Raw genomic sequence first — 16,208 nt, 5'->3', positions numbered from 1 at the left:
TGCTGGCCAAATGTATATATTGTTTTTATTCCTTTAAAAATACTAGCATATTAAATGCATTATTAGCAGTGTATCTTGGAGATTGTTTATATTGGTATACAAAAAGTTTGCTGATCTGCTTTATAGCTGCATAATATTCCATCAGTAATTTATTTTATTAATCCCATATCGATGCACGGTTTTTCCCAACGTTTTACAATTACAAACTACTATAGGGAATAAACTTGTACATCTATCACTTTGCACATACATGAAAGTATCTGGAAGAAGAAATATCAAAATCAGCATTGCTGGGCTAAAGAAAATGGAGTATTTCATTTTGATAGATGTGTTCAAAAGTACCAATTTATACTCCCAATCTATACCCCAGAACTTTTTTGAAGGTCTCAGAAATGCAAATGTGATGCTTAATTTTAAAAAAGAAAAGAAGGGGAGAAGTGGAATGGTGTTGAGGGATACAAATGCTACAGTATCTCCCACAGCACCTGATGTGATGCTTGCAGCCTCTCGGGAGTAATAGAAATTGTCAGGTGTTGTCCATGACAGAGTATGAGTGCTATGGAGCATTCAGAGTGCATCTACTCAGATGAGGTAGGGATGCACATTAAATCACATTTCCTCAGGCTTTTTTGAAGGTTCTAGTAACCCACAAGTTTACTAGACCCACAAGGACTTCTACTTGCTATTGTAGTAGATAGAGAAGGAATTAGAATGAGAACATTATGTATGAGGTCCATGTTAAGGATAAGGTATCTCAAGACTAAGATTTATTTTCCCCAAAAGCATACCATGCATGCAGTAAAGAGCACTAATCTTGAATATATAGCCTGATGAGTTTTCACATATGAGAACACCGAAGTAACCTCCGCTACTCCAAAAGAGACATTTCAAGCATTCCAAAAGCTGTCGCATGCCCTTTCTTCATCGATACCCCGCTCCATTTTGGTGCTTGTCAACCATTTATTAGTTCTGCTTGTTATTGGGGTTCTTATAAAATGGAATCGTATGGTAATTACTCTTGTGTCTGGCTCCTTTTGCTCATTGTAATGTCCTATACTTTGGAATTTCAAGGCAGTTAGAATTTATCCTGGATTAGGAGACAGCAAAATTTAGCTGAAGATGGTTGACTTTTCACCCTTTTTAGTAAATTTGTGAGAGCTCTGTTAGGTATACTCCCTCTATCCTGTCTATACCCAGGGTGAATTAATCTTAATAAATCAAGGAAGTTGAGTGTTGACACTTGCAGACATCTTTCAAGGCAAGATGACAACCTTAGAGTGCCAAATGAGACCATTGTTTGGTAGTAGCAAATAGGCCGGTAGAGTAATCTGTTAGGACTATTGTGCAAGTTGTAGGAATTCACTGGTTCATATAAGGCCCAGGCATAGCGTGATCCAGGGACTCAGAAGATATCAGGGCTCTTATTGCTACGTTGTCTTTATTCTTAGTACAGTTTCTATTGTAACAGTGTGGTCATGCACATTCCCCAAGCTAGGTTGATCTTCCAGTCCAGGGTTCAGAAAATAGAATTTACCTTCCCAAAGCTTACATAACACCTATTGGAAAGACTCTGATTGGCCTTTTTTGGGTCACTGTCACCCTCCGGGCCTTTAAGATGGAATTCTCTTCTTGGCAAGGCTTAGTTATTTCCCCCCTCCACCCCCAAACTGTGGCAGTTCTAAAATATCATGTATATAATGGACACCATTCTGACAGTCATGACACTGATGTTGCTCATACATTGTTTTTCTTCCCTCGCTGATACTGGGTGTCATCAGAAAAGAGGATTCTTGTGGCTGTGTTTTCAATTCAGTAATTACCTTGAACACCTGCCATGCACACAGTTCTGGGCCAGGTGCCCTGGGAATACCAAGTCAATGTTTTCATGGAGGTTGCAAACAGGGGCGGGAGAAAGTGCACAATAACTATACTGAGAGTCAGGGCAGAATAAGAGCAGCAAAGGCATGTGAGGGTGTTTACCTGAGAATAAAACAAATGAATAGAAAATAAATCCAAAAGCTACAAAGGGGCTAACTAACCTAGGAGACTGAGTTGGATACTGAGGAAAGTATACAGTGGGTTATGAGGATTTTGATCTAATAGGACTTATATGTAAAAGTAAGCTTGAAGATTATTGAGAGTGTACATATTCCCTGTCTCTTAAATTTATTTATATTTTTCTTGCTAAGCATTTTGTTTTTAGCTTTTATGCCATATCAGGTATGTTACTGTTTAGCGTTTCAAAGAGCATGGGAAAGAGGGGAGGTGGAAAATCAATAGTAAAGATTGATAATATCAATGTCTAATAAAATTATGGGAGGAAGCCTGCTTTAATGTTTTCTTTTTTTCTAATTTCTTTTGCCCTTTAGCTTCCTCTCCCTCTGTCCCCCACCCCCTCAAATAAACCCACTGTGTTCTAAATGTTTTGTTTGTCACCTCAAAGCAAGAAGCATGCATTAGTACCTGCACTTTTGGCAGAGTATCTAGGAACTTGTTTAATTATTGACCCACGGAGAAAGTCACATTTTCCCTCCTTTAGAAGTATCATTAACATAGCACACAAAGCCATGTTAACCTGCATAAATTTAGAAAGAAATAAATACCACCACCACCCCCATTTATACTCACACATACACAGAGTTTTAGGAGTCTACAGGAAATTAATAAATGTGATTAGAAATCTAAGACTTTGACAGCAGTTAGAACCAAGCAGTTCTGGATCACATGGGAAAAAAGTAAACCTCGTAGATAAAGCTCAAGATTACAGTTGTGGTAAGTTGAAAGAATAAAAATCGACAGACGTCTGTTGTTGTTGATTTGAATAGCAAGGCTGGTATTGAAAAGTCTCAGACATTTTCTTTGTCTTCCTTTCCTTTCTCTTGACCTTCTCCAGCTCTGCTCTGGGGGAAAGTTAAGCTTTGCATTTCTGTTACTCAGAAGTGGTATACAGTTGCCACAGCTCTTGGTATTTTATTCCTTGTTACGCTTTGTTTTTAAGCTTGTGGCAGAAACATTATAAGCAATTAAAAATCTGACGCAATATTGAACAATTGCATTAGGCAAATAAGGGTGATGGTGACCCTTCCATTCCATTCATTTCGTGTGGCTTCAGGATCAACATAGCAATTTTAAAGAAGTCTTAATGAGCTCTTTCGTTTTTACAATATAAAGCTTTTTAGTTTTGGGGATTTTAGTTTTTTAGCTAAAGTTTTTAGTTTTTGTAGTTTTTTGAGATTATATTGTGAAAAGAGAATTGATCTATAGGAGCCTAAATTTAATATTACGAAGAGCTTGTCTCTGAGAGTCTGCTTCCAAAGCTAGCGATGTCTGTGTATTCCTTTCCCCACTCAGCATTCCATGGAACTGGAAGAACCTGTAGAAAAGAATTATGACCATTATGTTCCCGACAGCCTTTTGTGGAGCATGTCCCTGGGTCAGGTAAACATGTCTTCCAAAACAGCTTGAACTTCCTAAAGTGAAATCTTAGCTCCATTTTACTTAGAAGATTTACAAATGGGCTCCCCTTATGTAGGAACCTTAACGCTCCTCGTGCGTGTTAGAGGATGTGAGCTGGTGCTACACTGAAAGCAGGACACTAGGACACTAGGGGTCTGCTCGCTGTTGAGCATGTGAACTGCCAGAGTAAATGCACCCACTCATAGATGCCTCCTAATGCTTATTGTTGCTGCTCTTGGTGATTATAGTGCACTGGCAAAAGCTTGTCGTGTACCTAGTGATCATAGAAAAATAATTCCTGTTTTATTAGGGTGCCCGAAGTGGTTCAGGAGCTTCCAGTGACTTCACCTGTGGATGACTTTAGGCAGCCTCACTACAGCAGCAGTGGTAACTTGGAAACACCTTCAAAAAGGCCTCCCACAAAGAAAAGAGCAGGAAAGTCAAGGAGACCAGAGCAAGACCACTATGAAACAGACTACACAACTGGCGGCGAGTCCTGTGATGAACTGGAGGAGGACTGGATCAGGTACCATGTTGCTTCTTTTGCTGGAACCACATGAACATCTGATATTAGCATGGGCCAACCAGGTTTTAGAGTCGTTGCCTGCTAAACGGGGGCGGATGGTGTAATTCCATTCTTTGCCAACTAGGACTGGAGACAGTTTTTCGTTATGTTTTTTTCTTAGTACTCTTGGAAGGATTGACGTGGAAGAGAGATGTTTGGCTGTAACCATGTCTTAAAAATACTTTCAACATCCTCTACAAAATGGCTGATAAACTTGACTAGGGCTCTCACTTTTACCAATAGTCACTCAAGAAAGTTCTTTCAAATAAATAAAATACAAGTAAAGAGGAACTTTTTTTGCTGATTATAAAATTCCCAAACTGGTGCTATGGCTTTCCTTTGGAATTTACTTTTAAGTTAAGTTTCATGATGACACCAGAGGTTCTTTTATGGTTTAGTCCAAAGGACTTTGGTAAGCAGTTCTGTAAACAAGAGCTAACAATTTAGTGTTCTTGCCAAGGTTAAGTTCCTTTGTGTGTCAGTGTTACAGTCCATCACCAACTATACTCATGTTTGATGTATAGTTGCCTTTTTATCCCCAAGTATTCTGAGGAATGGGAAACAAATCAGAAACATTAGTGATGTGAATGATGGGTAATCAAAACATTGTTTCTCAAGATGTTAGGAGGAATGGGTGGGGCATGTATAGTTTGAAATCTCCTACTTAATGGTGCTTCTCATTACTGCATCTTACCCTCTCCCCACCAAGAGATTTTGGCCTAGGTTAGCTATCTATCCGTAAAATATTTGCCTAACTTCTATTATGGAAAATTTAAATGGAAACTTTAAGAAGTCCTGAATTCCTGTTTCCCTTTTGAACAAGTCCTTTAATTTCTCTCCTCTATAAATGAAGATATTAGACTGACTTAGATCTAAAATTTGAAATTCCATATTGCTATGAAATTCTTTAGTTTTGTGAAACAATTCAGAATAATTCCTCGATGGATTATTGGTGAATAGCATTACCTTTATATGTAAAAGATAGCTCGTGTATTCAGAGATAAAAGTGATACAGAGTTTCAGGGTATTTTTCATAGTTTAATACACTGCCAGATTACTTGTACAATGTGCATGCATTTTTACACATGTACATTTAATGTCTACTTTTATAATCAAAGGACTTAAAGTAAGCTATTTCCACTTAGGAAAAACAAGACCAAGACCTCTCCCCCACAAAAAAAAAATTACCCCCAAACAGTCTGAATAGTATAGGTGGTAGCAGAAAATAGCCAACTGCTAGTTGGCTGCTCTGCCACTTCAGTGATGACAGTATACTTTGTGTTCCAGAATTCCAGTTTTAAGACATTAAACATAAGTATTCCATTGTCATGTTGTATATTCAGAATGAGTTTCTGTGACTTGAACTTTAAATTTTATAAAAGATTTTCTACATTATTTCTAAAGTTAAAGATTATGTAGGCATAGTTTTTTAAAGAACATGAGCAGTGATGTGTAAAGTATAATCCCTCTTAAGAGAACTTACTTGCATCTCACTTTCATCTCCCCATAAGCTACAAAAAGAAAACAAGAGAATGTCATTCTCCAAATCCCACCAGCTTTATTATCTTTGAGGAAGAAACACTAGATTTTATGTCAGCTAAGGATGCATAAATAATCATTTTTTCACTCAACTTTTAGAGAATATCCACCTATCACTTCAGATCAACAAAGACAGCTCTATAAGAGAAATTTTGACACTGGCCTGCAGGAATACAAGCTCTTACAAGCAGAACTTGATGACATCAACAAAGAACTCTCCCGTCTGGATAAAGAACTAGATGACTATAGAGAAGAAAGTGAAGAGTACATGGTAAATTAAAACTTGATAATTTTATATTACATATAATTTTATTCGATCTATGGAGATACAGTATCTTTTATACCAACATTGATACAGATTTTGCTAGTAATTATCAAACTATAATTTCATTGAGGAATAATTGAAATTGAGTCTTGGATGAAAGCCCTTCCAAATTGAAGCGTGTACTAACGCAGTTGAGAATTACAAGGCAATCTCTGTACATATATCTCTTCCTATTTAAAAGAAAATAGCTTTATTACTTTTTCTATTTATACACATGGTTCATTTTTTCTGTAAAAAGTTCAAACAATCTAGAATTGCAAACGAAAATAAATTGCCTTAAATTCTACCACCTGGGTGTTACCAAAATATTAGTTGTTAAAATATCCTCTGTGTGAAAAGTACACTTAGACTCACAGTCTTTGATAAAAAATCGTGTGTTTTACTTATATCTTTCCTGCTTTTTTTTACTCAAAAATAGTTTATGGTCTGGATTCTTTTCCCCTTGATCCCCTGGCTGAGGTAGTGTTTGTCCATGTAAAGTTACTCTTTCTTTTTAATCCCCCTTTCCATACTGTACTCTATGGAAGGAAGTCACTATGCATAGATCACACTGAAGGAATGGGGAATTATGCTCCAGCTCTCTAAAGGCATATGAACTGCCAGAGTAAATGCACCCACTCATAGATGCCTCCTAATGCTTATTGTTGCTGCTCTTGGTGATTATAGTGCACTGGCAAAAGCTTGTCGTGTACCTAGTGATCATAGAAAAATAATTCCTGTTTTATTAGGGTGCCCGAAGTGGTTCAGGAGCTTCCAGTGACTTCACCTGTGGATGACTTTAGGCAGCCTCACTACAGCAGCAGTGGTAACTTGGAAACACCTTCAAAAAGGCCTCCCACAAAGAAAAGAGCAGGAAAGTCAAGGAGACCAGAGCAAGACCACTATGAAACAGACTACACAACTGGCGGCGAGTCCTGTGATGAACTGGAGGAGGACTGGATCAGGTACCATGTTGCTTCTTTTGCTGGAACCACATGAACATCTGATATTAGCATGGGCCAACCAGGTTTTAGAGTCGTTGCCTGCTAAACGGGGGCGGATGGTGTAATTCCATTCTTTGCCAACTAGGACTGGAGACAGTTTTTCGTTATGTTTTTTTCTTAGTACTCTTGGAAGGATTGACGTGGAAGAGAGATGTTTGGCTGTAACCATGTCTTAAAAATACTTTCAACATCCTCTACAAAATGGCTGATAAACTTGACTAGGGCTCTCACTTTTACCAATAGTCACTCAAGAAAGTTCTTTCAAATAAATAAAATACAAGTAAAGAGGAACTTTTTTTGCTGATTATAAAATTCCCAAACTGGTGCTATGGCTTTCCTTTGGAATTTACTTTTAAGTTAAGTTTCATGATGACACCAGAGATTCTTTTATGGTTTAGTCCAAAGGACTTTGGTAAGCAGTTCTGTAAACAAGAGCTAACAATTTAGTGTTCTTGCCAAGGTTAAGTTCCTTTGTGTGTCAGTGTTACAGTCCATCACCAACTATACTCATGTTTGATGTATAGTTGCCTTTTTATCCCCAAGTATTCTGAGGAATGGGAAACAAATCAGAAACATTAGTGATGTGAATGATGGGTAATCAAAACATTGTTTCTCAAGATGTTAGGAGGAATGGGTGGGGCATGTATAGTTTGAAATCTCCTACTTAATGGTGCTTCTCATTACTGCATCTTACCCTCTCCCCACCAAGAGATTTTGGCCTAGGTTAGCTATCTATCCGTAAAATATTTGCCTAACTTCTATTATGGAAAATTTAAATGGAAACTTTAAGAAGTCCTGAATTCCTGTTTCCCTTTTGAACAAGTCCTTTAATTTCTCTCCTCTATAAATGAAGATATTAGACTGACTTAGATCTAAAATTTGAAATTCCATATTGCTATGAAATTCTTTAGTTTTGTGAAACAATTCAGAATAATTCCTCGATGGATTATTGGTGAATAGCATTACCTTTATATGTAAAAGATAGCTCGTGTATTCAGAGATAAAAGTGATACAGAGTTTCAGGGTATTTTTCATAGTTTAATACACTGCCAGATTACTTGTACAATGTGCATGCATTTTTACACATGTACATTTAATGTCTACTTTTATAATCAAAGGACTTAAAGTAAGCTATTTCCACTTAGGAAAAACAAGACCAAGACCTCTCCCCCACAAAAAAAAAATTACCCCCAAACAGTCTGAATAGTATAGGTGGTAGCAGAAAATAGCCAACTGCTAGTTGGCTGCTCTGCCACTTCAGTGATGACAGTATACTTTGTGTTCCAGAATTCCAGTTTTAAGACATTAAACATAAGTATTCCATTGTCATGTTGTATATTCAGAATGAGTTTCTGTGACTTGAACTTTAAATTTTATAAAAGATTTTCTACATTATTTCTAAAGTTAAAGATTATGTAGGCATAGTTTTTTAAAGAACATGAGCAGTGATGTGTAAAGTATAATCCCTCTTAAGAGAACTTACTTGCATCTCACTTTCATCTCCCCATAAGCTACAAAAAGAAAACAAGAGAATGTCATTCTCCAAATCCCACCAGCTTTATTATCTTTGAGGAAGAAACACTAGATTTTATGTCAGCTAAGGATGCATAAATAATCATTTTTTCACTCAACTTTTAGAGAATATCCACCTATCACTTCAGATCAACAAAGACAGCTCTATAAGAGAAATTTTGACACTGGCCTGCAGGAATACAAGCTCTTACAAGCAGAACTTGATGACATCAACAAAGAACTCTCCCGTCTGGATAAAGAACTAGATGACTATAGAGAAGAAAGTGAAGAGTACATGGTAAATTAAAACTTGATAATTTTATATTACATATAATTTTATTCGATCTATGGAGATACAGTATCTTTTATACCAACATTGATACAGATTTTGCTAGTAATTATCAAACTATAATTTCATTGAGGAATAATTGAAATTGAGTCTTGGATGAAAGCCCTTCCAAATTGAAGCGTGTACTAACGCAGTTGAGAATTACAAGGCAATCTCTGTACATATATCTCTTCCTATTTAAAAGAAAATAGCTTTATTACTTTTTCTATTTATACACATGGTTCATTTTTTCTGTAAAAAGTTCAAACAATCTAGAATTGCAAACGAAAATAAATTGCCTTAAATTCTACCACCTGGGTGTTACCAAAATATTAGTTGTTAAAATATCCCCTGTGTGAAAAGTACACTTAGACTCACAGTCTTTGATAAAAAATCGTGTGTTTTACTTATATCTTTCCTGCTTTTTTTTACTCAAAAATAGTTTATGGTCTGGGTTCTTTTCCCCTTGATCCCCTGGCTGAGGTAGTGTTTGTCCATGTAAAGTTACTCTTTCTTTTTAATCCCCCTTTCCATACTGTACTCTATGGAAGGAAGTCACTATGCATAGATCACACTGAAGGAATGGGGAATTATGCTCCAGCTCTCTAAAGGCGGTGTACTACACAAATTATTTGGAATTCTTCTGCATGGTAAATGTGTCACTTCTTCCCATTTATTTATTTAGTCAATCATTTATATCAGTATGGACTTACAGATATCTATTTTATACTTCGACCTGTAATTAATTCTAAATACTCTATTTTGTTGTTCAATTTGTTATATCTTTGACCACTGAGAACTCTTTCATTTTGTCTCTTTGATATATACCCCATTATTGTGGGAGGTTTTCTTTTTAAATGCTTTCTGGCACTGCTTATGTCCTGCTTTTTTACTCAACAGTAGCTTATGGTTATTGTTTCATGTCAATAATAAAGATCTACTTACTGAAAAAAATATTTTTATGTGTTAAAAATAGCTACACAATTTGCAATTTTATGGTTTGCCATAATTTACTCTGTGAACAGACTTGAGGTATGTTTATTTCTTGTCTCACACACCACCCCTAGTAGTACCAAGAGTATGCTGGTGAACCTCTCCATCTTTGTGCACTTGTCTGCTTATCTAGCTAAAACAAATTCCAGAATGTGAAATTGCTGAGTGAGTGAGAGGTTATATACATTTAAATTTTTCTTGTAAAACTCCCCTCTGGAAAGATTTTATCAACTGCATTTCCACTAATGATGCTCTAGAGGGCTCATCTGACCCACATCTCACTAATACTTAGTGCCCGAAAAATTACTGCCTTGTGTCTTAGCTATTAGTATAAACTTTTAAAAATCACATTATGTATGTATTAGAACTTTATATTCACTTCATGAAGTACCCTTTGCCATTTTTCATTGGGGTGATCTGCTTTTCAGATTTGAAGTATTTGCTGCTTATATAGTTTGATTTAACTATTATTTTCTTTTATGGCTTTTGTTTGCTGTTGTCATAGAACATTTTCAATTCAGTGAACATTTATTGACCATTATTGTGTCCTTAATGATGTGGAAGTTCTGAGGTTAGAAAGATAAATGAAATCCTGTGTCAGCCCTCAAAGAGCTCATATTCTGAGAGAGAAACTGACATCTAAACAACTTAGACAGTATGACTAATGCCATATTCACGTTATGTGTAGAAAGTACTGTAACTACTCAGAGAAGGAATTAAGGTCTGAAGGCCTGAAGAGTCTAGGAGAGGCTTCACTGAGAGGTAACATTACAGATTCTCCAGACAAAATTGGGGAGGGGCGCATACATACAGCCATAAGGAGATCGTGATAGAAATCTGGAAGCATTAAGGTACTTAATTTTTTTTAAAGGAATTACAAAAGATGAATGCTAAGACTGGAAGCTAGATTAGTAGAGGAGTTTACGGGGAGGTCCGACAAGTTTTATGATGGACTATAACCTGATCAGAGCTGTGCTTTACAAAAGACCCCTCGGGGTCAGCGTGGCACTTGGACTTGAGAGATGAGAGGTAGCAGAACAAATAAAAATAGTTACCTGCCTATGCAAATGGAATGTAAGAATTGTGTCATCAGTTTCTCTTCACTGGATTTCTTCAGGCCTCCTGCTGACCATAATAGTTTTAAGAGGTTTAAGACTTCGTTATTTTAATTTCCTGTATTTTTGGAAGTTTTAGCTTCAAAATAAAGTATCAGTATGTTATTTTTGAAAGAGAAAATGCCCCGTTAAACATATTCTTTTGTGTTTCTTATTAATAGGCTGCTGCTGATGAATACAATAGACTGAAGCAAGTTAAGGGAGTAAGTATCCCAACTGTATGATTCTTTTAGGAAGAATTTTTATGTGTTTTTCATTTAACCTTTAGAATGATTATGAATAGCTTGTCTCACATGCACTGATTAAAGACAAAAGACCCAATAACTGGAAGACAAACTATTACTGAGAAGTTAGGACCTTAATTTCAGTTGTTTGCAGCTACAGCCAATACTGATTTTTAAAAACTTTTTTATGGTTGAAATATACATACAGAAAAGTATACAAACCATAAGTTACTAGTTCCTAGCATGCTGTGAGGCCAAGGGTTCCCATTAAGATAAAGTGTAGCTTGCTGAATTTTGTGTACACATTTGTTAGGTACATACTTAGGCATGAAATAGCAGACTTATTGGGTAAATGTGTGTTCAGCTTTGGGTAGGTACTGTCAAACAGCTTTCCTGGTCTGTGCCCATTTACATTCCCACCAAGCAGTGTGAATTCCTCATGCTCCATATCCTTACCAGCACTTGCCATTATCAGTCTTTCTTGACTTAAAATATTTTTTGTTTTTAAGAAAAAAATTACAAAACATCATGATTTTAAATGCAAAAGTTTCAAAGCGTATATAGTAAAGTTTCCTGTCTCATTCCCCATATGTTCAGTTCCCCGTTTCCAAGTGAAATTATATCACCACTTTGTTTTACTGATTTTTTTAGATGATGTGTTAGCAAAAAGATTAGTAAATTTTCTTGGTCGCTTTACAAATTATTAGAAATTAGTGTATCCTTTCTAAAACTCAGGTTCGAAGATATGATTGAGCAAAGAGAATCAGTTGCTTTTCTGGTTTGAGATACTGCCAGGTGCTTTATGCATGTTACTTCATTTAACATGCCCAACAGTGCTATGACTTTTTTTTTTTCATTCACCTCTGCCTTCCCAGCAGCTAACACATAACTCTTTTTATTTTGTTAAGTTTACCTGTTTTTTTTTTCTTTTTAGTCTGCAGATTACAAAAATAAGAGGAATTACTGCAAGCAGTTGAAGAGTAAATTGTCACACATCAAGAAGATGGTTGGAGATTATGATAGACAGAAAACATAGAAGGCAGATGCCACATTGAGAGATTAAGAAGTATCTGACATCTCTGTAATTTTCTCAGAAGGCAAAATGACTTTGGACTCTAACCCGGGAGGCCAGACCTTTGTGATCATTACAAAGTTTTGGTAGCTTTAATATCATCAGTTTATTATCATCAGTATTTGAAGCATTTTATAAATAGCTTTTGATAATCAACTGAGATGAAAACTCCAATTAAGGGTTTTATGCTTTAAACATTGGTTCCTGATTAAAAATTGTTTGAGGTTTTTAAACCTTTAAGGAAGGTCCCTGAGTGGATTGTGCTGTGACCTTTCACAACTTAGGCAGTTATGTCTTAGTGCTTCATTAGTTCCAGTCAGTGATCTCACTTAATCCTCCCAGAATTTTCCCTTCAGATAACTGTTACTTATAAGCTTTTTTCTTTTTTTTTTTTTTTTCCCAGATAAGGAAACTGGGTCCCTGCAATGACATGAAGCTGCTTGTTTTCTAACTTGCAGTTTTGGTTAAGTCTGTTTTATGACTCCATTAATTAAGTTCCTGGCCTTTCATATTTGAACTACTATAGATATTGCATTTTACCACACACCCTAAAGATTTTTTTTCTGTATACAAATGATTAAAAGAGCTTTTTATCGTTTTATGTTATCTCAGTAATAAAGATCATGTAAAAGCAACAAATTGAAATTTAAAGATTATCAATATGTATTTGCTTTTTAAAAATCAAAATTTAAACCTATTGGTTAGAATTTTGTTGTATATTTTAAAATACTTTTTTACTCTTTTATGGTTTGCACACTTTTTTAAAAAAAACTAGGCTATTTCATTATATCAGAATATCCAATTACATGTATAATTTACTTGTGACTTGAAATGTATCTTACAGGAATGTTCAAGTTCTGTACATATTTTATAAGGTATTAAACCAAGTGTGTTCTTTCTATAATATACCTGTTTGATGTAATTAGTGCTGTTAATTTTAAGCTGTACAAAACTACATTCAGCAGTTTTATGTTACTGTTTTCAACTATTTTGGGTGCTGTGCTGATTGCTTGTTTCCCAGTCCTTTAGCTGAAGGCCAATTTGTCTAGAAGTAGGAAATGCAATACCACACAACACCAAATTATTTCAAATTGTGCCCTTAAATATTAGCACTTTTTTTTAATTGACATTTTTATTAGTAAAGTAAAATTAGCTGATAATACTGGGCATAACACTAGCCAAGTCAATTGATTATTCCCCTAGTTTAGAATTCTTCTTTTATGAAAATTTTCGAAGAATAATCTTTAATCATTAGTATGCAATTCAGACATTTAAGTATGTCAACATAAGGAACATACAAACCCGAAGAGAATTATATATAAGTTTATTTGAGCCAAACTGACAACATGCCAGGAAACAAGATCTCAAATGCTCCAAGAATGACAGCTTTGCAATTTCTTTTATATATTTAGAATTCAGGAAAGAACATAAGGAAAATTATATGAAGGTGGGTTTGTTAACTTAAGTGCTTAAGTCAAAGATAAACCTTTTACTAGAGAAGTTATATGCCTTGTACATGACTACCCAGCATGACCTGCCTGGTTGGGAATTTATGATGAGCATTGGACTTGTCAGATTTATTACAGAACCTCTTTTTCATCTACAAGTATATAATTTTTAATATGCAAGTCTGAATCCTTTTTCAAAGATAAACTTTTAATAATGTTTTATAACACTGATTTATTTCTTCAAATTGAAGAAATTCTTAATTTTCCATGTGCTATACATACTTATGACAAAAGGTAATAAGTAGTTGATGCTCTTTACACCTTTTGGATTCACACCAAATGGTAAGAACTCTCTCAAGCAGCCTAACTGATTTTGTGCCTGTTAAATTTTAATTTTTAGTTCTTGGAAGTCAGTATATATAATTCATGAAGGCAAGCTTGCCAGTGTTCTGACAAAACCACTCAGTTGAGTGCAGAAAATCAAATAGCATAAGTTTGCATTGTAAAATTTTGCCATAAAATTGGACTTTGAAATAAAAAAATTAGAAAATCATTTTTCAAATGTTACACTTACTAAAGACCACGTCAGGAGCCAGAATCAGGGGTTGACATTAACTAGGTAGATATAACTTTAAAAAGCCATTCAAACAGTTTCCTAGTCTAGAAAATAAGATTAGACTTCAGAGATCTCTTCCATCTCTGACCTGTGTACATTGTGCTTTCTGTTTATGTACATCATTGTTCTAAGATTTTGTTGTGAAAACATGTGGTCCATTTGATAAAGATTCACTGCTTAAAATGATTTCCTTACATGTGTGATTCTACATTAAAAGTAGATAAGTTCAATATTTTAATTTACTTTGAAAAATTTAAAGAAATACAGAAAACTAAACATACACATACACAACACCCAGAAATAACAGGTGTTAATTTTGGCATTTATGCTTTTTATTCTTTGAAATAAATTAAAGTCTTTAGTATTTATAGGAAAAGTTACATTTTATATGCATACACATATATACATGAAATATCACTTCTTAATTCTTACAACAGTCTATTGACATGCAATCATTCCTCTCCTTTTATAAAGAAACTGATGGATTAACTGGTTCATTGTTACGTACTGCATAGCAAGTGACTAAACTAGGAATCTTCATCTGTTTGAATATTAGGTTCTATACTCCCATTCTAGCTTGATTTTGTTAATAAATTAATGAGTTGGGTAAGGTGGGATTGCTCTGCCCAATTAATAAAATATCCTATTTTGAGTGCATTTTAAGTACTTTTAATTACATGAAACGCTTCATATGAAATACCTGAGCTATCTGTGACGACCTGAATGGGGTCTACATATGTAAAGCAGGATCAGGGCAGAAGAGTTCTTTAATCATGGCTCCAGAGATCTTAGCTACAGTTGGGGTGCAGGAATTCCTAACACAAACACATTCTCCCTTCTTCAGCATCAGGATTGGAAGTATCTCACCTGGACATTTTTAAAGACTCAGCTGGAGGAATCAGAATTCAAAATCTCTTGGCAGTTCATGCTTCTGCCATTCACCATGTAACCTCTCTTGTGTGAAAGCACAAATAAATTAGATGGAGGACTATCTCATTCCTCCCTGTGTTTCATATTGTTAATATGTCTTCTAATGGGAATAGTTTTCAGGAATAAAAATGCCCAAGTAACCCATGGTAGGTTTTAGAAAACACTGTTAAAATAATTCCACTTTGGAGTTAGAAAAAAGAACATGGACACATAACTGATTTTTTGAGTGTATGCAACTGCAACAAAATGTGGAAGGGTGTCACCAAAAAATTTCTAGTTGCTGCCACATGACCTGCTAGTTCTTTCCTGCATGTGTTGTCCTTGCTTTGCCCTCCAGCGATTACTTGCCATGTGACCTTGGACAAATTACTCGCTGTGTGACCTTGGACAAATTACTCAGTCTTCCTGTATCTCAGTTTGTTTATTTGTAAGCGATATTTGTATTTAATATAGTTGTTACGAAGGTAGTTAATATGTGACTTAGACCAGTCCTTGTCAGAAAGTAAATAATAAAATGGCCAGTTACACCTTTCCCAAAGCTGGAAGGTAACTTTAAATAACTTTAAAAAGCAAGTTGTGTCTTAAAATTTTATGTATCATCCCAGTCCCCATATGCTTTGTCCTGAGATGCAGCTTTAGGGCGTAAATTCTGAATTCTAGGCATAACTACATTAGGCTTGGCATTGTGACTATTCACAGATAATGAACAAATGCTTTAAAAGATAGAATAGAGTTTGCAAATCAAGGTAAGGATTATTACTGTTATAAGCAATTTTGGAAGTTTTTAATGAGTCTTGAATAATTTGAATTCCATCAAAAGGTGTTGGAATAGGCAGGTTCACTTCTACCAGTCTTTGAAGTTGTACACTTGAATTTCAGCTTGATTCACTGACCGAGCTGTTCATGAATTTCCTAACTCAATGGATGGTGTTCATCTACCCATGGGCAAAGAACAAATTATTCCATTCTTATAGTTGTCCCTTAGTTTTACAAGTTGAAACATTTGGCTAGGTTAGATCATTTCTTTATTCTAATCCTTTATACACAATTAGAATATTGTGTCAGGGATTACCATGGATTTATGCATATTTTGGTTTGCTTT

The 16,208-nt window shown here is 35.3% G+C and overlaps 1 protein-coding gene across 5 annotated transcripts in view; it reads left to right on the top strand.

Moving 5' to 3' along the window:
* OCLN (occludin) overlaps positions 1-14,406 on the top strand; it is a 47,343-nt gene extending 32,937 nt beyond the window's left edge. For all 5 annotated transcript variants that reach the window (XM_011372744.2, XM_023538160.1, XM_011372745.2 and 2 more), the window contains exons 6-9: positions 3,767-3,982; positions 5,660-5,831; positions 10,978-11,019; positions 11,975-14,406. In XM_011372744.2, the coding sequence (XP_011371046.1) occupies positions 3,767-3,982; positions 5,660-5,831; positions 10,978-11,019; positions 11,975-12,076 (532 nt within the window). In that variant the 3' untranslated portion in view covers positions 12,077-14,406. The remainder of the gene's footprint in view (positions 1-3,766; positions 3,983-5,659; positions 5,832-10,977; positions 11,020-11,974) is intronic.
* The last annotated feature ends 1,802 nt before the right edge of the window (positions 14,407-16,208 follow it).

The sequence above is a fragment of the Pteropus vampyrus genome, unplaced genomic scaffold (assembly GCF_000151845.1).
Source record: "Pteropus vampyrus isolate Shadow unplaced genomic scaffold, Pvam_2.0 Scaffold213, whole genome shotgun sequence".
Taxonomy (NCBI): Eukaryota; Metazoa; Chordata; class Mammalia; order Chiroptera; family Pteropodidae; genus Pteropus; species Pteropus vampyrus.
Note: the sequence above shows the minus strand (reverse complement) of the source record. Positions and strands in the feature narration are given on the sequence as shown.